Source organism: Amphiprion ocellaris, chromosome 5, assembly GCF_022539595.1.
Source record: "Amphiprion ocellaris isolate individual 3 ecotype Okinawa chromosome 5, ASM2253959v1, whole genome shotgun sequence".
Taxonomy (NCBI): Eukaryota; Metazoa; Chordata; class Actinopteri; family Pomacentridae; genus Amphiprion; species Amphiprion ocellaris.
The window spans coordinates 5,812,477-5,839,911 of record NC_072770.1 but is presented as its reverse complement, the minus strand read 5'-3'; the positions used below and the strand labels follow the sequence as shown (position 1 = coordinate 5,839,911).

Genomic DNA, 27,435 nt, shown 5'->3' with positions numbered 1-27,435 from the left:
CATGGCAGATTATGTAGTCACATGCGTCGCTGAAGGTAGGAAATTTATACTGGATTTTTTTCTCATGAAAGGAGCTTTCCCATTTTTTTGCACAGCTTACTGAAAGAAGCCAGAACAATAGACAATGATGAAAAGAAAGTCAGGAGGCGAAGAATGTAACTGATTGTATCTTTATCAGAGACCACTTCAGTCTGCAAACTGAATTAACCACATTGTATGCCTCTTGAATCACTTATGTTATAGTTCTGTCCTAATAAAACAGCCCATTAACAACATGTAAACTTTTGGCCACAAGATTTATCAACTAAAATACTGTAAAAACAATACTGCAGTACTTGTAACACAAGAAGGCAAAGCGTTTACTCCAGTTTTCAGCATAAATAACACACAAACAATAATACTAAAGTGGAATAAAATATTGACAATTTTGTGTTAAAATAATGTGTCGATAAAAACATAATTACAAAAAGTGCTTTGAATCACAGGAGCTTGATATTTCCCCTTAAATGATGATAATTTACAGCAGGTTTGATTATCTGCCATTTGAAGTGCAACAATATTGAAAGTGAGTTCTCTTTTTGTTCCATCGACTCAGAGAGGCGCTGCTACAGTTTATTGGCACGTCTTTCTGGGATCACAGATGCTCTTTAACAGATAGGCGCTGTTCCATTTGCAGAGCTGGTGTTGACAAGAAATGAAGGAAAAAGTGCTTATTGCCATGATGGTGCAAAAAACCTAAATGTTACACCGTTTATGTGATTTTTGGCTTCACTATTACAAAATAATAACACTAGTGATAATAATTCCCACTGTAAAACTGGAATGAGTAAACAATAGTTCAACATGTGTCTAGGGCATTTTGATGGTTTAATGGTAATAAAGACACAGGAATTGGCAGATACCTGAGTGAGGCAGGAAATCTAAAGATTTTGGAACTGTAATAACTCCGGCTTCAGGTCTTCTCTGGTGTCATATGAGCTATAGTGTCATCAAATAAGGAATCTGTGTCAGAATTATTGAGTTATGTTATTTTTATGTTAAGATTTTATTAGTTTACCAAATGGCGTTTTATCGCATTTGTAATTAGCATTCCACAGTGTTAAGTGTTAGTTATTGCACCTTATAGAGAATAATTACTTGAAAACTTGATGCTTGAGGCTTAATGTAATATGGGAAGCTTTCATATTGTTGTTACTCTGCCAAGGAACATGGTGGAGTTATGTGACCCCTCTACCTCTACCCCTCTACCTCTACCTCTACCCCTCTACCTCTACCCCTCTACCTCCACCTCTACCTCTACCTCTACCCCTCTACCTCTACCCCTCTACCTCCACCTCTACCTCTACCTTTACCCCTCTACCTCCACCTCTACCTCCACCTCTACCTCTACCTCTACCCCTCTACCTCTATCCCTCTACCTCCACCTCTACCCCTCTACCTCCACCTCTACCCCTCTACCTCTATCCCTCTACCTCCACCTCTACCTCTACCCCTCTACCTCTATCCCTCTACCTCCACCTCTACCCCTCTACCTCCACCTCTACCCCTCTACCTCTATCCCTCTACCTCCACCTCTACCCCTCTACCTCTATCCCTCTACCTCCACCTCTACCCCTCTACCTCCACCTCTACCCCTCTACCTCTATCCCTCTACCTCCACCTCTACCCCTCTACCTCTACCCCTCTACCTCCACCTCTACCCCTCTACCTCTATCCCTCTACCTCCACCTCTACCTCTACCCCTCTACCTCTATCCCTCTACCTCTATCCCTCTACCTCCACCTCTACCCCTCTACCTCCACCTCTACCCCTCTACCTCTATCCCTCTACCTCCACCTCTACCCCTCTACCTCTATCCCTCTACCTCCACCTCTACCCCTCTACCTCTACCCCTCTACCTCCACCTCTACCCCTCTACCTCTATCCCTCTACTTCCACCTCTATCTCTACCTCTACCCCTCTACCTCTATCCCTCTACCTCTATCCCTCTACCTCTATCCCTCTACCTCCACCTCTATCTCTACCCCTCTACCTCTATCCCTCTACCTCCACCTCTATCTCTACCTCTACCCCTCTACCTCTATCCCTCTACCTCTATCCCTCTACCTCTATCCCTCTACCTCTACCTCTCTACCTCTCTACCTCTCTACCTCTCTACCTCTTCTGTCCCTCTCAACCCACCCGGCCAGCAGGCAGATGGGTTCCCCACATTAGAGCCGGGTTCTGCTCGAGGTTTTTTTCCCTGTTAAAAGGGTGTTTTCCTGCCACTGTCGCCTTTTGGCTTGCTCTGGGGGTCAGGTGTATGGGTTCTGTAAAGCATCTTGAGACAATTTGACTTGTAGTTGGCGATATATAAATAAAATTGAATTGAATTGACAATCGGCGTACATTTGTCCTTCTGTGAATCTGCCTTTGTCTGTCTGACCGTTAGCAACGTTACTCAAAAACGGACTTGGATAAAATTTTCAGGGAAGGTCAGAAATGACACAAAGACCAAGTGATTAGATTTTGGCAATGATGTGGCTTATAGTCTGGATCCATGGATTTGTTAAAGATTTCTGTATCATTGCGAGATAGGGGCACAACGTCACTGTAGCTGGACTACAAGTGAACACTACGTCAGCTGCCTGCTGACAATCACATGATTGCGATCCTACTACAAATCCACCACTGCAGATTTATTCATTGGAAATTATACAACACCTGAGCAGTCTTGGCAGTACTGTGCTCCCTGAGTGCTTTTCTTGTATTGTAAATGAGATATCCACATTTAATCAAAGTTTCTCTGGATAAAACTGAGCTATTTGATTTAAGATGAAGTTGATAATCTGTAAGTGAAAGCCCAACAAAAAGTCAAAAACATAAAACATGAATATGCCTACATGGTTTTGAACTTTTCTGAAGTTGTTTTTTAAAAACATCCAGATTCCTTCCAGCCTCAAGAGAATTACTGTTAATGCTGATTTCTATGTCACAGCTGGCATTATTATGGGATTTCCTGTTGACTTTCCTTATTCCCCAGCAGTCCGGAAACACAGACAACTACATTTCCTTCAACAGCTCAAATATTAAAAAGCAGTGGAGAAACTGAAAGTGTTGCAGAGTTATTGCTTTGTTACTTCAGTGCATGCTGTACAGTTCACAGAAACATGCTAAAATTTGACTATAAGCTGTATATACCTGACTGTGCATTTACATTCTGAGCATGTGTTCGAACCTCAAAAGGAGGAGAACGTGCAAAGAGGAAAAGCAGCAGAAGGATAAAAAGCATAATCAAGTATAAGCCATGCATAAAAGGAGTGAAAGACAAATACTGGATCTTACCCTTTTCTCCTCAGTAGAAACTTGTGTATAAAGAACACAACTATACATACAACTACAAAGAAAACAGAAAAATATGGATAGTTTTGCATTTATATTTTAACTACAAAATGTTGTCAGAACGCATTCGAAAGAGAAAATTGTACATTACCTAATGAAACGACTATTACACTGATTATCACAGGTAAATATCCTGAAAGAGGACATATAAAGTTAAATGCAGAGCAAACAAACACATTAATATTTTCTGAAGACTAGAGCTCGGTGACTCACCAAAGTCCTGGTTAACATCTACAGCCTCATCATGGTTCCCTGAAGGTATAAAACATTATTATTAGTATACCATGGATAAGACTCAGGTTACATTAGAAACTTGATCAGCACATAGAGGATGTTTTGTTACAAACTAAGCATTTCATTTACTCATTTCAACACATTACCCTGACAGTTTTTACATAAATATAGCATCTTTCAAATTATTTTTCAGGTACACTACCGTTCAAAAGTTTGGGGTCACCCAGACAATTTCATGTTTTCCGTGAAAATTCACATTTTTATTCATGTGACAACATAATTGCACAAGGGTTTTCTAACCATCAATTAGCCTTTCAACACCATTAGCTAACACAATGTAGCATTAGAACACAGGAGTGATGGTTGCTGGAAATGTTCCTCTGTACCTCTATGTAGATATTCCATTAGAAATCAGCCGTTTATAGCTAGAATAATCATTTACCACATTAACAGTGTCTAGACTGTATTTCTGATTAATTTAATGTTATCTTCACTGAAAAAACTGCTTTTCTTTCAAAAATAAGGACATTTCCCAAATTCCCAAACTTTTGAATGATAGTGTACATGTTTTGGCATTTAAGAAAAATCTGATCACAGATTTTGATTTCAGCTCATTCTGAGGATTTGAATCATGACTTGTGTCAGTAAATGGAATCAGAGGGCAAACTCTGAGCCATTCATTGCTGCATTACAAGGAATAACTTGGCATTTTTCAATACATTTGCTTGCTTTCTGGTGGAGAATTGAATGAGAAGACTGACAGCACTCATGTTACACATTAAGCTGCAGCCAGCAGCTGGTTAGCTTAGCTTAGTTTAAAGACTGGAAACCGCTAGCCAGTCCTTGTCCAGCAGGAGCACATACACTTCAAAAGTTTAACGTCACCCAGGCAATTTCACGTTTTCCATGAAAACTCACACTTTCATTCATGTGCTAACAGAATTGCACAATGGTTTTCTAATCATCAATTAGCCTTTCAACACCATTAGCTAACACAGTAGCATTAGAACACAGGAGTGATGGTTGCTGGAAATGTTCCTCTGCACCCCTATGGAGATATTCCATTAAAAATCAGTCATTTGCAGTTAGAATAGTCATTTACCACATGAACAATGCCTAGATTGTATTTCCAATTAATTCAATGTTATCTTCACTGGAAAAAACTGCTTTTCTTTCAAAAATAAGACATTTCTAAGTGACCTCAAACTTTTGAATGATAGTGTACATGCATCCATCCACCAGCACCTCTACAGCTCAGTAAATGTGTTTGTTTAGTATGAAAAACACAATTTCCCATTATAGCTAGTAGTTATGACTTATGTTAAATCTTAGCTGTGGCTCAGACCAAGAAACACACTGACCAGCCACAACATTGAAACCACTAACAAGTGGAAGGATTATTTTGTTACAATGCAATGTTATGCTGAGAAACCTTGATTTCCCATGTGGATGTTATTTTGTCACATATCACCCACCTAAACCTTCTCACAGACCAAACAGACTGCCCTCCATGGCAACAACACCCTCTGACTGTCTGCAGTACAATGTGCCCTGCCACACTGCAAAAACTGCTCAGGAATGGCTTAAAGAACACAACAAAAAGCCTGAGGTACTGGCCAGGCCTCTAAACACCACCAGAGACCAATCTGATCAGGCATCCACAGGATATGCCTGAACAAGCCTGATCCACGTAGGACCAAAAGGATTTGCTGCCAACATCCCAGTACCAAACACCCCCAGACACCCTCAGAGGTCTTCTGTCTGTGCCCTATGTGTCTGATCTGCTTCAGGGGCAAAAAAACAGGACCTACACAATATTACACAGGTGGTTTAATGTTGTGGCTGATCAGTGTAAGCTGATGGCCTGTAACCTTCCTTCGAGGATGAAGTTTTAGTTTGTACAATTTGGGTCATGTAAGTCTCTGCTAGAATGCAAAAAAAGTGTTAAATTTTTTGCGTCAGAGTGATGGCAAGTTAAACTGATTAGTTTTTGAATGTTTTGAAAGGTAACTCAGAGTCCCAGTCAATGAGACATGAACACACGTAAGTTCTAGCTGACTTGTCTGGTAGTTTTAAGGTCAGCTGTCAAAACTGATGATGATGTTCATCCTCCTCATAAAATTATATTTCTACAGCAGAGCTATGTATAATATCCACAACATTATTTTCCCATTATCACCACTTTCCATGTAATACATCTAGGGTTTGATAGACAAATCCATGTCAGCTGAGGGCTTGTTAAAAGAAATTCTTAGCCCAGATCTGAAATTTATACTTAAACAGATGTCTTCTCTTTGCTGAAGCAACTAGGAAATCCAAGCAAATAAGAAATTACAGATGAAGCAGACAAAAAATTAGGTTCAAACTCTTGATTTCAGCTAATCTTTCTATACCTGGAACTGGAGATGATGTACTGGACGTTACACTGGCTGTAGTATCCACGGCTGTCAAAATGTTTGTGCGACCTTTTGGACAAAATGATCAGAATGATTCTTATTTCTTCTTCGGAGTTTGGTGAAAATAAAAGCGACTCTTTGGTCTGAAAAGTTATTTCTGAGATGCATGCAACATGCACATACATGTGGACAAAATTGTTGGTACCCCTCAGTTAATGAAAGAAAAACCCACAATGGTCACAGAATCTGAATCTGACAAAAGTAATAATAAATAAAAATTCTATGAAAATTAACCAATGAAAATCAGACAGTGCTTTTGAACCGTGGTTCAACAGAATTATTTAAAAAAATAGACTCATGAAACAGGCCTGGACAAAAATGATGGTACCCCTAGAAAAGACTGAAAATAATGTGACCATAGGGACATGTTCAATCAAGGTGTGTCCTCTAATTAGCATCACAGGTGTCTACAAACTTGTAATTAGTCAGTCGGCCTATTTATAGGGTTACAGTAGTCACTGTGCTGTTTGGTGACATGGTGTGTACCACACTAAACATGAACCAGAGGAAGCCAAGGAGAGAGTTGTCTCAGGAGATTAGAAAGAAAATTATAGACCAGCATGTTAAAGGTAAAGGCTATAAGACCATCTCCAAGCAGCTTGATGTTCCTGTGACTACAGTTGCACATATTATTCAGAAATTTAAGATCCATGGGACTGTAGCCAACCTCCCTGGACGTGGCCACAGGAGGAAAACTGATGACAAATGGAAGAGACGGATAATAGGAATGGTAAGAAAAGATCCCAGAACAGCCTCTAAAGACATTAAAGGTGAACTCCAAGGTCAAGGTACATCAGTGTCAGATGGTACCATCCGTTGTTGTTTGAGCCAAAGTGGACTTCATGGGAGACGACCAAGGAGGACACCATTGTTGAAAACAAATCATAAAAAAGCCAGACTGGAATTTGCCAAACTGCATGTTGACAAGCCACAAAGCTTCTGGGAGAATGTCCTATGGACAGACGAGACAAAACTGGAACTTTTTGGCACATCAGCTCTATGTTCACTGACGCAAAAATGAAGCATATCACAGTTCAAAAGCAATGTCTGAATTTCATTGGTTAATTTTCATAGAATTTTTATTTATTACTTTTGTCAGATTCAAATTATTTCTGTGACCATTGTGGGTTTTTCTTTCATTAACCGAGGGGTACCAACAATTTTGTCAACGTGTGTAACAAATTCATGCAGCTGAGTGCTGTGTCTGAAAGGTTGCAAATCAACATGTTTCTGTACCTCGTACTGAAGGTGAGACAGCTGCTGTTGTGGAAGCTGTAGGTGTGACTGATGAATCTGCAGACGTGGATGCTTCTGTGATGTTAAATATATATCTTTATCTGTTATTCTACGCTACTGTTCAAAAGTTTGGGGTCACCCAGACAATTTCATGTTTTCCATGAAAACTCACACATTTATTCATGTGCTAACATAAATGCACAAGTGTTTTCTAGTCATGAATGAGCCTTTCAACACCATTAGCTAACACAATGTAGCATTAGAACACAGGAGTGATGGTTGCTGGAAATGTTCCTCTGTACCCCTATGGAGATGTTCCATTCAAATTCAGTCGTTTCCTGCTAGAATACTCTTTTAAAACATTAACAATGTCTAGACTGTATTTATGATTAATTTAATGTTATCTTCATTGGAAGAAAAATATTTTCTTTCAAAAATAAGGACATTTCTAAGTGACCCCAAACTTTTGAATGGTAGTGTATGTTTTTCTCCACATAATACAATACATATCAGCTATTATCTTTAAATTCACCTAAAATATTTCTATAATTTCTTATTTCTCTACCTTGTGCTGGAGATGCTGTTGTACTTCTATCTTCTGCTGTCACACCTATGAACAAGAGCAGTGCTAAATTTATGTGAGGGTAAAAATGAATACCGTTCATCAGCTTTTTATGAAAATGGTGGCGGAACATGCATATATATTTCATTTTACATGCAGAGCATGCTCTGCCTACAAATGTGAGACTTATGCGTCAGCACGTGCTTCTTTACTTCACATTAGGTCAAAGGCAGCAGTTGAGCCCTGAAATGCTTAAACATCAATCCATCTTGTAGAAAACTCAATATTCAACCGTGTGTTAGTCGAGGAATGTCATTGACCAATGACCAACTCTTCAGGGAAAAATTTTAAGTTGTTTAGTAGAGTGTAAATGTGGCAGTTAGTAAGGAAAGCAGCACAGACATACAGGAAAGTGAAAAAATGCCATCAAGCTTGAATACAGCTTCATAAAAGAGCATGCAGAGAGGTTTTAAGTGACTATGTTTAAACAGTGCTGCCTGCTATTAGTGACACCATGGCAACACCTACATTGTGTGAACTGTATTTGACCAGAAACAGTATAGGCCATATTACAGATTAACATTTAAGTACTGCAAATTGTACAGCAAAATTGCTACACTGGTTTTTAAACCACACTTGCGTTTTTGCATGTTTTAACTGCAAATCATGCACACATTCTATGTATACACTTTAAAGCATAACAAAGGTTTTCTGACCCATGTCTGTAAATCTAGCCTTGAAACATTCTTGGGACTGGTGCAGTAATTCATCACAGTGAACATTTCGCAGCCTTTATTTTTCATCCTAACGCACTACTGTGTACATTATCATGTACTTCATCACTGTGTGGTATGTTGGGATGTCCACAGCACTGGTCTAGGTATGTACTAGAATGCACCATCCAATGTTTGGAAGGAGTTTTTTTTTTGTTTGTTTATTATTTTGCAGCTGTCATTATCTTGATGATGTCCAACTAAATTATTATAACATAAATGGCAAAAACAGGAGCACCATTCACTGTGTTAGTTTACTATTCAAGTAAATGCTTTTTAAAATTAATGCATCTAGGCATTGTAGCAATAATTTTGTATATAAGATCATTTTCCCATAATTTTTTTTCAGACATTTTATTAATATTGTTGGGAATTTTAGCACTGTTTTTCCATATATATATATATATATATATATATATATATATATATATATATATATATATATATATATATATATATATATATATATATATATATATATTTTTTTTTTTTTACAGAAATATTAATATTTTTGGAAATGTTGTTAATATCTCAAACATTTCAATTATATATATTTTTTTATATTATTATATTAGATAATAGACATAATCTTTTTATTTTTTTACATTTTATTATTCATTATTTCAAGCATTTTATTCATATTTTTGGACATATTCATATTTTTTGCTATTATTATTATTATATTAGACAAGAGACAGTGTTTTTTTGTTTTAAATTACATTTTGTTATTCATTATTTTAAGCATTTTATTCATATTTTTGGACATATTCATATGTTTCAGATATTTTACAATGTTTCCAGACTTTTTTTTTTTTTTTTTTTTACACAGCATGGCATACATTTTGTGAGCATTTTAATAATATTTATATACCACTTCTGGGGAAATATTAATTGTTTTTGGCCATATAAATGTTTTTGGACATTTTGGTTACAGCTTCAGGTATTTTTCTTTTATATATTTGAACATAAGCAATTTTTCTGCAGCAGTTAAATGAAAGACTGGAAAACTGATGCGCAAACGTATTACATGGTTTGAAAACGGTCCACAGTATCTATAAAGACTATTCACAAATAATGTGGTAAAACATACAAAATCACTTGTATAGTCTAAAAATGACTTCAAGCTACTAACTTCACAAGAGCCTGCTTGTTCTCAGCGTAACCAGTAATCTATAAAATAGCAAGCAAAAATACTTGAGTGCAATGATCTTACCTTTGCATTCTGGAGGCTGAGAATCATATTTACCAGTTGCACTGCACACAATGCTATCTTCCCCAATGAGGGTGTATCCTTCATCACAGGTGTACTGTATGATTTCTCCATATTTTGGCAAATCTTGAGCATCCCATGAGATTCTGCCATTGGTCACTTCAGGAGGTTTAGCGCATGTTACAACTGAGAAATTAGGGGAAAAAAATTACAACAAATTTCCTAAAATATTTCAAATAATTCATGCTGTTGCCATATAACCTGTGGCACTTACTGAATGACAGAGAGAAGAAACAAATTTACAAAGTCAGAAAAACACACAACTTTAGCCGAATCAATAATTCATTAAAACATACACTACAATTCAAAAATTTGGGGTCACTTAGAAATGTCTTATTTTTGAAAGAAAAGCAGTTTTGTTAAGTGAAGATAACAAATTAACTAAATTAATCAGAAATCCAGTCTAGACATTGTTAATGTGTTAAATGACTATTGTAGCTGCAAACGGATGATTTTTAATGGAATATCTCCATAGGGGTACAGAGGAACATTTCCAGCAACCATCACTCCTGTGTTCTAATGCTACATTGTGTTAGTTAATGGTGTTGAAAGGCTAATTGATGATTAGAAAACCCTTGTGCAGATATGTTAGCACATGAGCAAAAGTGTGAGTTTTCATAGAAAACATGAAATTCTCTTGGTGACTCCAAACGTTTGAACAATATTGTACTTAACTCCTGTAAGCCACAGGTTGCTTTTAGCTTTTGCAGTCAGAATGTAACTGATAATTTCACCTCTTTCAGACATAGAGAAAAACAAATTGAGACATTTACTGTTACACTTGGGTCTTCCACTCCACCCTGTAGGATAGCACTGTTTGTAGGCTGGGCCGGTAATCTTGTAGCTGTGGAAAGACGAAAGGAAAATAAAGCAAGAATCTTTATTTAAAGAGGAATCAGTATTGTAGAATATTGGTACTGTAATGCAGTGAAAAATTTGTTTCAACTCCAAAACTACATTCTTACAGAGTTTTATCAGGAAGTATGCGCTGTATCAACAACCCTGTCTATGGTGTCAAAAGTAGAGCCAAGTTTCAAATCAGTGAAACTATGAAGTAACACCTTTTGGCAGCAGCTCTATTTGTCTTTCAAGAGTATGTTGTTTTCTGTACAGCTCTTTATCCTGACCTTCTAATTTTGATTGTCAGTCATGTCTGGTAGACAGATGTTGGCAGTACAGAGATACATGACTACCTCCTGTGCGTCACTTTTTTTTTTAGACAGTATTCAACCAGATAATCAAACAGGAAGATCTCACAATTCATAGATTCATACTCACCCTTTATCACAAATGGCTTTTATTACAGCACCAAACAAGGTACCTGCACTAATATTAAAGCTCATATTTGGCTGAGGTTGCGGGGGACCACAGTCCTTTTCTGTAATACAAAAAGCAAACACACTGTAGGTATTTTACAGCAGTACACACACCCCAGACATGACAACATAAAGCTGCTTGGATGTCCACAGCAGAAAACTACACTGCCTGTCCAAAAAAAAAAAATAATCGCCACTTGGATTTAACTAAGCAAATAGGTCAGAGCCTTCCCTTGGATAATTACTGCAGTGATGGATATGTTTCAGCTGCAACAACTTATTTAACCCTAGCTGATGCAGTGAGGAGCTCCTCTTTTCTTAAACAACCATGTTGGAAGACATATGCTGTGGTCATGGAAAAGATATTAATCTGTTTCAGAAGGGTCCATTTGTTGGCCTGCATCAAGCAAAGAAAACAACTAAGGTGATTTCTGAAAATATTAAAATTGGGTTAACAACTGTCTAATGCATAATTAAAACCTGAAGGATAGTGGTGAACCATCATCTTCGAGGAACAAATGTGGTCGAAACAAACTCTTAGATGATCGTATGAAATCAACAGCAGAACTTACGGCTATGTTTAATAGTGAAAGTAAGAGCATTTCCACATGCCCAATGCAAAGGGAACTCAAAGGATTGGGACTAAACAACTGTAGCTCTAAGAAGATCACTGATCAGTGAGGATAATCAGAAAAAAAGGCTTCAGTTTGCTAGGCAGCATAAAGATTGGACTCTGGAGCACTGAAAGAAGGTCATGTGGTCTGATGAGTCCAGATTTAACCTGTTCCAAAGTGATGGTGGCATCACAGTAAGAAGAGAGGCAGATGAAGTGATGCACTCATCATGTCTAGTGTCTACCAGCCTGTGGGGGTTTAGGGTTATGATCTGGGGTTGGTCAGGTTCAGCAACGTTATGTTCCCAAAGAATGAGGTCAGCTGACTACCTGAATATACTGAATGACCAGGTCTTTCCATCGATGGAGTTTTTCTTCCTTGATGGTATGGGCATGTTCCAAGATGATGATGCCAGGATTCATGGGGCTCACATTGAGAATGAGTGGATCAGGGAGCATGAAACATCATTTTCACACATGGATTGGCCTCCAAAGAGTCCAGACCTCAGCCCCACTGAGAATCTCTGGGATGTGCCGGAGAAGACTTTGTACAGCTGTCTGACTCTCCCATCATCAATATAAGATGTTGGTAGAAAATTAATGCAACTCTGGACAGAAATAAATGCTGTGAGATTGCAGAAGGTTTTTGAAACAATGCCACAGCAAATGTGTATCGATCTCAGAGCAAAAGGCTGTCCAATGAAATACTAGAGTGTGTGACTTTTTTTTTTGGACGGGCAGTGTATTTGTCAGTAGAAAGTAAATGAAAGCAGACCCACTTTTGCAGGTGAGATCAGGTTCAGTCCACTTCTCATCAATGCAGGTTATAGTCCCAGAGCCACTTTCTCTATCATATCCATTAGCGCACTCTAAAGTCACCTCAACGCCCTCTGGGAAGTCATTCATTAGAAGAGCTTTATTGGTTAGGACAATATTTTCTCTTCCCTGAGGTTTAGGACAGTCGGCTGAGGGAAAGAAGAGACAAAGAGGCAACATGGTGATTGTTTTAAAGTCAGAAATTGTGAGCAGATACAGTCAATCAAACAGTGACAAACAGGAATGCAATGCGAAAACAGACCATTAAAGCTAATGTCCAACTTGACTTTCAGTGACTTCGGGGAAACTTTTTTTCCTTTTATTTTTGTAACATTTTCACGTTAACAACGAACAGCAGTATTGATAGTAATAATGCACTAAACTACTACACAGGAAACAATTTGATTAACAGGTATTTATGTGTTCTTTTCTATTTAGTAATGCTACAGTTAAAAAAAGCTAGTAAGTACTCAAATTTCTCAGAAGACATTAATTAATCAAGCAGTTATCAGTGTTAATAAGTCATTAATAAAAGATGAATGAACAATCAAGTGAATTCAGTTAATTATGAATACATTTTAAGTTTTTGTTTATTAGAAACTGGCACTGAGACATCAGAACTCATCATCCAGAAGGCAGAAAGCAAGGCACAGTTTTCAGTTTATTCTGGCAACTTCATACTGAATGGAATGATTTTATCTCAGACTAAATATCATCTCTTGGGATACACACTACCAGTCAAAGGTTTGGACACACCTTCTCATTCAATGATTTTTATTTAATTATATTCTACATTTTAGATTAATACTGAAGACATCAAAACTATAAAAGAAACAAAAAAGTGTTAATCTTCAGTACTATTAACCTACAATGTAGACAATAATACAAATAAATAAAAAGCATTGAATGAGAAGGCGTGCCCAAAGTTTTGACTGGTAGTGTAGCATTTTTACTTTTAACTTTATCGCATGACACTTTTGCACATCCATTTCTATGTTGTGTTTTGTCATGAACCTGTCTGTATATTATATTGTTATATTGTCTAGTACAGGTCCCTTACTGTCGTTTGCCAGTGACACTGTCAGTGACAATGTTGTTTTGTTACATTATTTAAGGACAGGTCTTTCCTCCTGAAAATGAGACCCCACGTCTCAGTGAAATTACCTGTATAAATAAAGGTTTTTTAAGAAAATAAATTACAAGCAATATTTCCAAACAAAATAGTAGCAGGCATGCATTTGATGGTGTGTCTTGTCCTAACAGTTTGTATTAAAAACGAATGTGCATTCAAGGTTTTGTATTTCTGTATGATTATATTTAGGCCATGATCTATTACTATTTTATTCAATGGTTTCACAGAAAATGCATACATTGAACATTACTAACGTTAATACAGTAACTTTATTGTAGAATTCCATAAATGGTACTTCTGGTTGACTTTCTTTGGTATTTCTGGAGAAGCTTACAGTTGTATTTCTATGGAACTGACAGAAAATGTAGCCTGGCTCTTCTTGCTGGAGCTCTCATGTGACTAGATAAATATTATCTCATTAAGCAGACACCGAGGCTGATGTTTTACTGACCTGCCGCCTTCACCACCAGGAGATACAGCAGCAGCAGGGATTGGACGGTTCTCTGTCCACAGGTGTCCAGTGAAGCTTCCATGTTCCGGCTGTAGATCCTGATCCGACTCCTCAACACTGTCGTCCAACTTCTCCCCAGTAGAGACACGAGCCGCTCCTCAGCCTGTCAACACTACCCGTCCGCTGCAGCAACGCCGACTGTCCATTTTGGCTGCAGTCAAGTTAGTTTTAATAAGCCAAGGGGACCGGAAGTGAGATTACAATTCTGTCACAATAAAAGCAAAGCTACTCTCGCCGAGAGGCACCATGCATGTTGTTTATATTTAACAAAGTAATTATACTTCGTAACGTTTTACATTTCATTTCTCTATATAGCACATGGGCCATTCCAGAATTGGTGAGCATTTTACATTCCACACATCAAATTTCCAATAATCCATGTACAAAATACTAAAATTTGAAGTTGTGTAAATTTACTTGTCCTGAGACCAAATCTTAAAAAAAAAGAAAAAGAAAAAAACAGCAGAAAAGAATGTTTGAAAATATTTTTAAAACACCAAAGAAGTCTGGAGTTCTGAACAACTCATGTTTAGAATTGGCTGACAAATACAAATGATATTTACTTATTTAATGTACTTATTTCAGCAGTATTTGTATCAATTTGATAACGCCTGCTGGTTGGTTTCATCCAAATCCATCGGTCCATTTTTGAGTAATGTTGCTAACAGACAGACAGACAGGCAAACCAATGCCAATCATCACATGACTCTGCCAAGGCTCCGCCTCCTTGGCAGAGTATATATATATATATATATATATATATATATATATATATATATATATATATATATATATACAGTATCTCACAAAAGTGAGTCCACCCCTTGCATTTCTCCAAATATTTAATGATATCTATTCATGGGACAACACTGACAAAATGAAACTTTCATACAATGTAAAGTAGTCACCGCACAGCTTGGATAACAGTGTACATTTTATCTTCCCATCAAAATAACTAAAAGACAGCCATTAATGTCTAAACTGCTGGCAACAAAAGTGAGCACACCCCTAACTGAAAATGTCCAAATTGGGGCCCAAGTGTCAATATTTTGTGTGGCCACCATTATTTTCCAGCACTGCCTTCACCCTCCTGGGCATGGAGTTCACCAGAGCTTCACAGGTTGCCACTGGAATCATCTCCCACTCCTCCATGATGACATCACGGAGCTGGTGGATGTTAGAGACCTTACGCTCCTCCACCTTCCGTTTAAGGATGCCCCACAGATGCTCAATTGGGTTTAGGTCTGGAGACATGCTTGGCCAGTCCATCACCTTTACTCTCAGCTTCTCTAGCAAGGCAGTGGTCATCTTGGAGGTGTGTTTGGGGTCATTATCATGTTGGAATAATGCCCTGCGGCCCAGCTTCTTAAGGGAGGGGATCATGCTCTGCTTCAGTATGTCACAGTACATTTTGGCATTCATGCTTCCCTCAATAAACTGTAATTTTCCAGTGCCGGCAGCACTCATACAGCCCCAGACCATGACACTCCCACCACCATGCTTGACTGTAGGCAAGACACACTTGTCTTTGTACTCCTCACCTGGCTGCCGCCACACACGCTTGACATCATCTGAACCAAATAAGTTTATCTTGGTCTCATCAGACCACAGGACATGGTTCCAGTAATCCATATCCTTAGTCTGCTTGTCTTCAGCAAACTGTTTGCGGGCTTCATTGTGCATCATCTTTAGAAGAGGCTTTCTTCTGGGACGACAGCCATAGAGGCCAATTTGATGCAGTGTGTGGCGTATGGTCTGAGCATTGACAGGCTGACCCCCCACCCCTCCAACCTCTGCAGCAATGCTGGCAGCACTCCTACGCCTATTTCCCAAAGACAACCTGTGGATTCGACGCTGAGCACGCGCACTCAACTTCTTTGGTCGACCATGGCGAGGCCTGTTCTGAGTGGAACCGGTCCTCTTAAACCGCTGGATGCTCTTGGCCACCGTGCTGCAGCTCAATTTCAGGGTGATGGCAATCTTCTTATAGCCTAAGCCATCGTTATGTAGAGCAACAATCCTTTTTCTCAGATCCTCAGAGAGTTCTTTGCCATGAGGTGCCATGTTGAAATTCCAGTGACCAATGTGAGATGTGTGAGAGTGATATTACCAAATTAAACACACCTGCTCACCTTTCACACCTGAGACCTTTTAACGCTAACAAGTCACATGAAACTGGGGATGGAAAATGTGCACTTGGGCCCAATTTGGACATTTTCAGTTCAGGGTGTACTCACTTTTGTTGCCAGCAGTTTAGACATTAATGGCTGTGTTTTAGTTATTTTGATGGGAAGATAAAATGTACACTGTTATCCAAGCTGTACGGTGACTACTTTACATTGTATGAAAGTTTCATTTCGTCAGTGTTGTCCCATGAATAGATATCATTAAATATTTGGAGAAATGCAAGGGGTGGACTCACTTTTGTGAGATATATATATATATATATATATATATATATATATATATATATATATATATGCCACCCCTTTGCCACCCTATTAATTTTTCTCTAGATCTGCCCCTGGGGCGACCCATGAGTGGGGTCTATAGTCCCTGACACAGCGATTCCAGTTCACGGCCCCTTGCTGCAGGTCCTCCCCCCATTCTTCTCCCTATTTTCCTGTCTGCCTCTCAGCTGACCTATCTAATAAAGCCAACAAAATGCCAAAAAATAACGTTAATAAAAAATTGTTTAAATTTCACGACATAGTACATTAATACTATTCTGCAAATCATGTATAAAGCTCATAAAGAAACTTTACCAGTCAATGTCCAGAACAGATTTGCAAAAAGAGAAAATAAGTATAGCTTAACAGGAACCGAGATCTTCATAAAACCAAGACTTAGGACCAAATTAATGGAACGCTGCATTTCTGTAGAAGCGGTCAATTTATGGCAGAATCTAGACGAGGAATCAAAAGAAACTAAATCACATGTAAGACTTAATAATTGAATTAAAACCAACATATCACTAGAAGACAAAGAAATGAAGTAAGGGTTTCTTAGTATTTGTTATGAGACAAAACTCTGATGAGTGAGAGTGGCTGTGCAGGCCTCCCAGACTTTAAAGTCATTTTGCTTGCTGTTTGTTTTGAATGTTCATTGTAAACTGATTGTTTGTTATAAAGGGGTACATTACAAAGTATAAATTTATTCTTCTTTGTGCTCCCTTTCATTCAGAAGTTTGGAAGCTTCTGTTTTGTATTGTATTGAATTGTTTTTTTTCTTTTGTCAATGAAATTACGGTACGTATTAATGATTGATTTTATTTTGAAAGGCACGATAGAAGCTTCCCTTTTTAAGTCTCCGCCTTTACATCATCAAGTCTCGGAGGCTTTACCTCTGCCGGGAGCGAGAAGTTGGCACAGGCAGGTATTAAAGTGAACAAGTCGGACAAACAAAGCAGTCAAGACGTTTAAAAAAATAAATTAATGTCCTAACACAAAAAACAAAAACAAACAAAGAAACAAAAAACAGTCTGAGCAACTCAGTAGTCCCACCTCCCAGCAGCAGCAGAGATATCTCCCATGTGTTGCAATGGCAACGAGAGGAAACATGGGCGTGTGCTGGAAAAAAGGGGGCATTTCTTTTCTGAGTCCTCTAAACGGTGAACCCTTCGTGTTTTAGTCAGAGCACTTTATGATTCCCATAATTAATAACATACTGTATGTGTGTGTGTGGTAGACACAATAACAATAACAAAAATGATGAATTGTAACCATCAAATAAGACAAAAAGTAGGGATTGGGATTTTAAGGGTTTAAATGCTTTCCATAGCAGTTTACACTAGAGTAAAGAGTCATTGTCATGGATACCTTCCACGTCTTTCTTCGGCAAGGGGGCTGTGCCTCATTGCCTCAGACTCTAGGGTAAATTCCAAGGAGTTCACCACCCATTTTCAACCGCATAAGTTTGTTGACAGGGGCAATCTCTTTCCTCCACCCAGAGTTGCCTGAGAAACCATTAGAGGCCTTATACAGAAACCAGGGAACAAAAAGCCAACAAAGCTCAGTGGCCTGTAGCTGTACTCTTTAGTGAGAGTTTTTTGAAGCAGTAAGAAAACACCAGGAGGGGATATTTTTAGTGAGGCATATTACATCACCTAAAAGCAGAATATTTAGAGAAACTTGAGGTCTCAGTGGTTTGGAGGTGGAAAACACACCAGCATGCTGGATATGATGTCGAGCCAATTAAATGTGACCTGTAAAAAGTGTGTGGTGCACCTCATTTCCTTTCAAGGCCCCAGAAAAACCAGCATTAAGACATGGTTTTCTAGGCAACTACTCATGCTCAGATCCTCCAAGAGCCGTGGCATGGCCTGCTTTTCTTATCTCTCTGCACACCCTGTCCAAATGAATGATTAAGACACCTCCCCTCTCTACAGCTAACCTAGAAGAATGCATCTGCTTCTCTTCATGCCAGATAATGAGGAGAAAAAGGGCTGCCAGAACATTAATATCAGCTCACTGCTGCATAATTCACCTGCCTCTCTCATATTCAGACATACCAACAATGTGATGTAATGAGTAGCAATATCACAGCTCCTTACTCACACTCACACATTTCTGCCCATTCACTGGAAGGTATAAAAGCACACATACTTTTTGTCTCCTTGACATAACACATGGTACTGAATGTAGAGCTACTTTTTGTAGTTCCTTTTTTCTATATTGACATTTCACAGAATTACAGGGAATAATATTGCATGATCATGGACTTTATTGACTGGTGCAACATCAACCACCTTATACTGAACACTTCTAAAACCAAGGAAATGGTGATTGACTTTAAAGAGGAAGAAGTCCACACCGACACCAGTCATTATTCTTTGCACGGAGGTGGAGGTTGTCTCCAGCTGTAGGTACCTGGGAGCGCAGCTGGACGACAAGCTGGACTGGTCCAGACACATTGAGGCACTGTACAAGAACGGCCAAAGCAGACTTTACTTCCTGCCAAGGTTAAGGCCTTTTTACATCAGCAGGCCTTTTCTACGTACATTTTACCAGACCGTGGTGGCCAGTGCTTTATTCGTAGGGGTTGTGTGTTGAGGGGAGGGGGCTCGTTCCAAAGACAGAAACAGACTGAATGAGTTGATCAAGAAGGTGAGCTCCACGACTGGTGTTCAGCTGGAATCAATCCAACAGGTGGCTGGGATGAGAATGTTCAGGAAACCGATCTCTGTTATGAGCAATGTTTCTCACCTAGTACGCAATCTGGAGGTGTTTCGTCAGAGCACCTTCAGGCACAGTGCGGGTCTGAGCACAGCAGGAAGTCCTTCCTACCAGCTGCAATCCGGCTTTTCAATTCACATTTATTCACATTAATAGTTTAACTTATGATTTATATACTGTGCATATGTTTTAACATTTATATATTTTTCTAACTTATATACTGTGTATATGGTCATACTGATGACTATTAGTGTTGGTGTTCTGTCATTTTTTGGGTTGTCTGTGTGTTAACATGCTACTGTTACAAAGTAATTTCCTATTTCTATTCTATTCTATTCTATTCTATTCTATTCTATTCTATTCTATTCTATTCTATTCTATTCTATTCTATTCTATTCTATTCTATTCTATTCTATTCTATTCTATTCTATTAAGGCTTGTGTGATTCCTAAACACAATTTTCCTTCAGCTATTTTTCAAAAGAAAACATTGATATGATGGACTGCACTGTATGTCTATCATTCAAAAGTTTGGGGTCACTCAGAAATGTCCTTATTTTTGAAAGAAAAGCAGTTTTTTTTCAATGAAGATAACATTAACTGAATCAGAAATACAGCCTAGACATTGTTTATGTGGTAAATGACTATTCTAGCTGGAAACGGCTGATTTTTAATGCAATATCTCCATAGAGGTACAGAGGAACATTTCCAGCAACCATCACTCCTGTGTTCTAATGCTACATTGTGTTAGCTAATGGTGTTGAAAGGCTCATTGATGATTAGAAAACCCTTGTGCAATTATGTTAGCACATGAATAAAAGTGGGAGTTTTCATGGAAAACATGAAATTGCCTGGGTGACCCCAATCTTTTGAACAGTACTGTACGTATTGTGTATATAGTGTATGTATGTATTCTTATCATGATAATAGTTGTACTAACAGTGACCTTAAGTTACAAAACTAACTCCTAATTGTAGACAAGTGGGTTAACCAAATGACAAGTATTTTTAAACATCTGAACTGATGTGTCCTTCTCCTACCATGTAACACTTTACTGTAAGTCAGTGACATCTAGTGCTGAAATGGACAAACTGCATTCAAGTTAGCAAAGTAGTGTAAGGAAGATAGAACTAGTGTAATCATGATGCAACAATAGAGAAATGTTTTCTTGCTGCGCTTTCAGGGATTCATTGCAGTCTTATTTATGCACTGACTTCAAAACCTGAACGTATCATACAAATTTTGCCTGTGGACATTAACACACACACACACACACACACACACACACACACACACACACACACACACACACACACACACACACACACACACACACACACACACACACACACACACACACACACACACACACACACACACACAAATTCACCCTAAACTCGCCAGAAATTAGCATTTTTTAAGTAACAAGTTCTGCATCAGTTTAAAAATGTACCAAACTAAACTTCATGTTGGTGAATGAGAAGCAGTTTAAATTTTCGAGAAACCCCCCCATCTAATTATGTCACAAACGCATAAATATATGTTGTAGATACCACTGAGATCATCAGTGTCTTAGTTCATTGTTGCACAGGCAGTAACACAGAAAAGTGTTATTTCAATAACATTTTGTCATCAATTTTTTTTTTCAAATCAAAACAATCGAGCAGAGTATAGTTGCTTTAACCCTTGGATGCTAAAATGAGTCAAAAGTGACCCGGTGAGGTCGTTTTCTTGCAATGTCTTTGTAATAAAAAGTTTTTATCATTTCATATTCCAGCTATTCCTCAATTCCTCAAGTACTCAAACTTGGAGGGACGGAGAGCAGCAACAGCTAGAAGAAAAGAGTGGAAAAATGTCTACAAAATGGATGTTGACATTCTTCTATTGCTGTTATATTCTTCTTTTTCAATTATCAAAATGTTCAAAATCTGTTATAAAGTGAAAAATAAACATATTTCAAAAATGAAATCAAGGTTTTGTGGACCAAAATATAATACAAAACTATCACAAATTATTATTCTAAACCAAAATGACAAAATGGCATAAAAACACATTGACTCTTATATGGGTCATTTTTGATCCACTTATGGAAGAGTGTAGGGCCCAATCACTTGTGCATGTAAGGGTTGAGAGAAAAGCACACAGCACCAACCCAGTATTTGCATCAGAGAATCTTAAAATTCAGAATTCCTTCAGATTTAAAAAAAAAAAAAAAAAGATGAGAAAAAATGGGTAAAGACAAAAGCCCTTTGCAGAGCATGTACCTCCGAAATGGCGTCCCACTCATCATTTTACGTCGATACCTGAAATAGAATCGAATATTCCTGTCATTTCATGCAGTTTAGTCAATAGACCTTTTTCACAGTAGTGCCACTGTGGGAATTAATGATAGCCCACTTAGTGAACCAAGTGCAGATCTCCTCTTGGTGGAAAACTTTATTAATTATTATTATTAATACACCAGTGTTTCCTTACTGTGACGTGTCAAAATGTCTGCCTATTATCAGGCCGCACGCAATTAGGAGTCCTTTAGCCATCATTAAGCTCCTTTTCTACCATTATGTTAATTTTCCAGTGACCGATCAGGTATCAAAAGGTCGAAACTACTAACATAAGAGGTTCTTGTGGTCATTCACAGATAAAACTCACTTCTGTCATCATCATGGAACAGCCTACTGTGAAAAATGTCCTTATCTGCTCTGCTGAAGCTTGTCAGAGATGAACACGAGGAGCCGCTGGACATCCCCACTGTGAGCCTCTAACTGCATGAATATAATAGAAAATACTGCAAAAGTTGGCAATATAGACACTGCCAACCCTTCCTTTAGAAAATGTTCGAAAAATGAACATTTGGTTTATTCCCTTACAGCTAATCCAGTTTTGATTTACAAATGGTTAGAAAATCCTGTACATGAGAAGCTCCTCAGGCCAAATATGCACTGCAGAGCCTTAAACAAAAAGCTTTTAATTAATGTTTTGCAATTACATCTGTTTGATGTATTTCTATTGCAATATGTGCATTTAAATTAAGTGTTTTAGCTTTGTGCAAAATTGTACAGTAGAGTTGCACACCACATTCAAGCCTTATATAATCCTTATGATTTACACCTCTCATTGTGCTGGTATTTTATAGAGGAGAGGAAACCAGCCTGTAAGCTTCACCGCGGCTCTGAGCAGATTTCATTTGTATTCGCATTCCAAAAACAGTCCCATGATTCATGCCTGCTTTTGAAATACGGATATGTATGACACGTTCATGACATAAGATGCCTCTGAGCTTTTTCTTGTGATTTACAAACATCGATTTAGTGCAGTCAAGCTCCTTTTCTCCTCTGTTAAGAAAAGCAGATGGCTACCATGACAACTGGAAATCTGCCATAGTAACAGTGGTTTGTGCTGCTTTGTGATATGAAAATATGTGCAACAAATTAATCTATATATGGGAGCTGAACAGTTATTCTCTCATCAGCTGTCACTGTGTTCATTGCAGACTGACATATAGTTATCCATCCATTATTCACACACCGCTTAATCCTCATTAGGGTCACCCTGACTTTGGGTGAAGGCAAGGGAACACCCTGAACAGGTCACCAATCTATCACAGGGCTACATATAGAGACAAACAATCACACACACGTTCAAACCTACCGACAATACAGAATTACCTATTAACCTCAGCATGTTTTTGCATGGTGGGAGGAAGCCAGAGTACCCGGAGAAAACGCACACATGCACAGGGAGAACATGCAAACGCCATGCAGAAAGGTGCCGGGAGCTTCTAGCTGCAAGGCGAAAGTACTAACCACCAAACCACTGTGCAGCCCCGGACATATAATTATGAGACAGGATGATGTGGTTGTAATCCCAGTGGTGTATGTTATATGTAGTTTCAGTACAAGAAATCCAGGAGGTGTTTTCAGCAAAACTTTATTTTTCAGTGCATGAACGCAATACCATGTCAAGGTCATAGTCTATCCTTTTCAATCCATTTTTAAATATTTTCTCTCTTTTTTTACATAAAAAAATAATGGAACAATTTAATATACCTCTATTTTTTCTCCCCAAAAGAGCACTCAGCAAGTATTTATAAAGGTGCTGTACAATGTACAAACATTTACATCTACTGTTCCTACAGAATGTAGAAGATACCACAAGGATTGTTTTTCTAATGAAGCAATGCAAGGCCACAGTATGATGCAGAGATGAGATACAAAATGGCTAAATGAAAACCATAAAGGAGTACAATAGTGCAGGGGACAAACAATAAAAAAGCGCATTATCTGATTCTGAACCAGAGCGAACTGCCTGTACCTGACACTCAGGGTTGGATTTCCTCTTTCAACCAACCAAACTATTGCACAAAAGTCGACCACTGATTGGCTCATAGTGCGTCCTCTAGGGATCTGAAACCTGAAAACTCCATTATACAATCACAGACTTTACCCACCATCCAACTGCCATTGATAACGACTTTATCACACAATTGCTACGATACTGTGTTCCCTGAGCTCATCTGAATGTCTTAATTTTATAAGCTGTATTAGCAAGTATGCTCACTGCAATTTCTTTTTCTTTGATTTTACAGCAGTTGCTTCATAATCGTTTAAAGTAACAATGAAATCTGACTATTTCTCATTTTTATAGCAGTCAGCTCAACCAGCCTTTAGTATGCAAGATGATGAGTTCTCTGTATAAGTACCTATACATCAGCAGCATGGTCAATATCTCAATAAACTGCCACATCACTCTCTGGCCCCTGACATCCTTCAAGTTACCCTAATACACAGTCACACAGCAGGATTGACAAACACATAGAATTAAAAGTCTAATTTGTCTTTTCTCAATAGGCAAAGGTAAAACTACCAGGGACGTGACTCAGAACTGGCACAGAATTACATAAATTGCCATTTTGGGCTTCAACAGTGAACCTTTTAGAAAAAAAATGAAAACAGCTTTAAAAAATTGTTACAATAGTAAAATGGCAATGCATTGGTAGCAAGTCAACATCACGAATTAATTACAACTCATGGTCATTCTGTTATGCTACAAGGGCAGATGCAGTGCAATGGAACGCAATAGATAGTTAGAATCTGCAAAACATGACACATTCAAATATATATGTATATATTATATTTCACAATGAGACACGTTTTGAGCGATTGCAAACATTTGGTACAGCAGTTTGCACGTCACGTCTATACATTTCATGAACTACAAAGATCCATGGTAATTCCTACCACTGAAGTACATTGGAAATAAGGTGAAAGCTCAAATAACATGGGAGAATTTTTTTTAAGTCTATATCAAAATGTGGAATGGCTTGGTACAGCTACATATACATATATTCATCTATTACCTCAATAAATTACACACTGGTTAGTTATCATACATATGGTAAACAAGATCTCAAACCACAAGTTTCTGGTCTTTTAAATGATACTGCTTGTATGCAGGAGTGTCATGACTATAACCATAGAACAGTCTAGAGTACCCCGTAAACACTTGCTGGATTGTATAATCTGCCTGGTGTTCAGAATGAGAATTATAAACAAGAAACAGGTTCATTCTCCGTGATGTGCAGAACACGTGCAGCAAAAAAAAAAAAAAAAAACAGAAGCGCTGACTGCATGCAGTTGAGCAAACCTGTAAGAAAAAGACAGTCAAAATATCCCACAATGAGACTGAGAGCAAAATTAAACCCTAGATGACAGTCACACTGGGTGTATACTACAGTCGAGAGGCGAGGGCCTTTCTCCTTTTGTTGCATATGGGTCATTGCATTGTAATGGGTGAATCGCTGTTTGTAGCTGTTGTTCCACAGGAGGCTCCCAGGATTGGCACATATTCACATTTCAAAATGTCTTGTCTGACAAGGCCACGAGCATGCCGCACATGCTGAAGTCCCACGTCAAAGATGCTGAAGCAGCGGACAAGGCAGAGGGGAGTTGCTACATGCCACATGTGATGTCACAGCACTCCCAAAATACAAATCTGGCCACGGTCCGAAGATAATAAAAGTGGCACCGTGTTGCACTTTCTCTGTTTTATGGAAGAACTCAGAAAAACAATCCACTGAGGAAGCTGTTAAATATGCCATGGCACAGCTCATGTCTTGGTTATTCAATATTCTATCACAAAGGGTCACGGAGGACCTCTGCCTGGGAGAGGATTTTGGCTGAGCTGGGCACTTTCCACGGGCCGGGGCTAATAGGTCCCTTTGGGCTCTGCGGAGCTCCTGGCATACTGTTTATAGAGGCTACAAAGTCTTCTTTACCACTCTCTTCTTTGGAGTAAGAAAATGTATCTTCTCTTCCTTTAGCCTCTCTTGGTGCGACTACAGACACCTTTTTATTCCATATATCTTTGAAAGATAGCAATGATTCTCTTTTGTTACTTGTTCCTTTACTTGTGTTTCTGTCCTCTGCAGGTTTGCCCTTGCCATTGCCATTTCTGTGCCCTGAGTCTTTACCTGTTCCCATCTCGCTCTCTGTTACCATATTAGGTAATGTCCTGTGGTGGTGAGACTCCCCCATTACTCTTCTTTTAAAACTTTCCTGCTCATGTCCTGGCCTGGTCCTTTCTCCTCTCCTTTCCATCTCCCCTCCTTGTGTGTATCTTCTGATCTCAGTATTCCCCCCTTCACCATTTTTCTTTTCATGACTTAAGCTCGCTCTGCTGGAAGAATCCTTTAATCTTCTCTGAAGGCCTTGTTGCTGCTCTGTGCACTGCAGGGTCGAGACCACTAGCTGTCCAACTTGTGGAGACTTCCTAGGGTTTGCAGGTTGTGTTTTTTTCTGTGTCTGAGGCATCCTGTTCCTACTCAGTGTTGCTTCCTGTGCCTGACTCTCAGTCTTTTTGGGACTGTGATGTTGCTCTTTGGCTTTAGGAAATGTCTCCCCGGTTTTCTTTGGGCTGCTTAGCTCTCTGGAGTCTTTTGTGTGTCTGGTCCTCTTGTAGAACTTCATATGCTCAGGGGAGACAGGTGAGAGCCTTTCTACCTCCTTGTCTGCCCATTCACCACTCTCCTCCACGGAGCTTAAACCCCTGCTGCTGCTGCTGCTGCGGGGCTTGCGGCCTTGTGGGGAAATGGCGCTCCAGCTGCGAGAATGCTTCAGTTTGCTGGAGAAGGGAGAGGAAACAAAGGTGGAAGCCCCGGTGGGATATGGAGAGGACAGGGGTGATGTGTCAGAGTAAAACACCTCGGAGGAACAGCTTGTAGGTGAAATGAGTTTTTGATCATGTTGACCTGTAACAGAAGCACATGTTTTAAATCATATGTGGAAAAAAATATTACATGCATCACACAAAACTTTGCAATTTAGAAGAAGAAAGAGAGAAGGTTTATTCACAGTATTGAAGTTAAGAGGGGGAAAATGACAAGGAGAAGAATTACCAAGGTGAAAGAGAAGAGAACAGTAAAAGCAGTGAAGATGTTAGTGTTGGTGCTCAGTGTAGTAGCACACAGTAGAGGAAGCTGTACTACCTGCATCAGGGGCAAGAGAAAAAAAGCCAAAGAAAGCAGATGGTTAGAGATTTAATGAATAAATAAAATTCAGCAAAGAAAGTACATTGAGATCAATAAGGGTGGAAGTTGAAAAAAGGCTCCATCAATTAACAAATGGATGGTCATTATCATTAGCTAAACATTAGGTGGATTTATGGTTTCAGCATGTATTTAACTGCTGTCAATATTCCTTCCTTGTAAAGTAGTAAACAGCAGTAAAACATTTAGGATATAAATTCAATCTTGTTGCCAGCTTAAGTTTTATTGCAAACATTGATTTGAGAAGAAAAGTATGGAATAGCTTGACTGTGATATAACATTTTCTCATCTGGCTCATCAGCTATGGCCAGCCCTTATAAGTATGTAAAACATGCAGTTTAATGTCTGCTACACTGTACGGCAGCATCTTTCCAGGGCACAAAGCTACTCTTTATCAAAAGGAACACATCGAATGGTTA

General features: G+C 38.7%; 2 protein-coding genes across 9 annotated transcripts in view; both read right to left on the bottom strand.

The window, feature by feature from the left end:
• Positions 1-154: 154 nt before the first annotated feature.
• Positions 155-14,461, bottom strand: im:7151449 (complement decay-accelerating factor). Of its 6 annotated transcripts, none has more exons than XR_008601820.1 (13): positions 14,241-14,461; positions 12,621-12,806; positions 11,191-11,290; positions 10,686-10,756; positions 9,856-10,038; positions 7,873-7,917; positions 7,308-7,382; positions 6,009-6,080; positions 3,595-3,633; positions 3,473-3,514; positions 3,325-3,376; positions 903-1,002; positions 155-678 (listed from the first exon to the last, which is right to left on the bottom strand). XR_008601820.1 is itself a non-coding variant. In XM_023264918.3 (13 exons), the coding sequence occupies exons 1-12, from the start codon at positions 14,320-14,322 to the stop codon at positions 921-923; spliced, it is 1,005 nt and encodes a 334-aa protein (XP_023120686.1). In that variant the 5' UTR covers positions 14,323-14,461; the 3' UTR covers positions 155-678; positions 903-920. The 6 variants fall into 6 exon arrangements, 5 of the variants coding, with proteins under 5 accessions (XP_023120686.1, XP_023120687.1, XP_023120688.1 ...); XM_023264918.3 differs by having other exon boundaries at positions 903-978; XM_023264919.3 differs by having other exon boundaries at positions 903-978; positions 7,308-7,364.
• Positions 14,462-23,383: 8,922 nt separating this feature from the next.
• Positions 23,384-27,435, bottom strand: part of LOC111565011 (membrane-associated guanylate kinase, WW and PDZ domain-containing protein 3) — a 147,248-nt gene continuing 143,196 nt past the window's right edge. For 2 of the 3 annotated variants that reach the window (XM_055010699.1, XM_055010700.1), the window contains one exon: positions 23,384-26,719. In XM_055010699.1, coding sequence (XP_054866674.1) covers positions 25,605-26,719 — 1,115 coding nt within the window. In that variant the 3' untranslated portion in view covers positions 23,384-25,604. Of the gene's footprint in view, positions 26,720-26,866; positions 26,957-27,435 lie in introns of all 3 variants that reach the window. The other variant, XM_055010701.1, reaches the window with a different exon arrangement.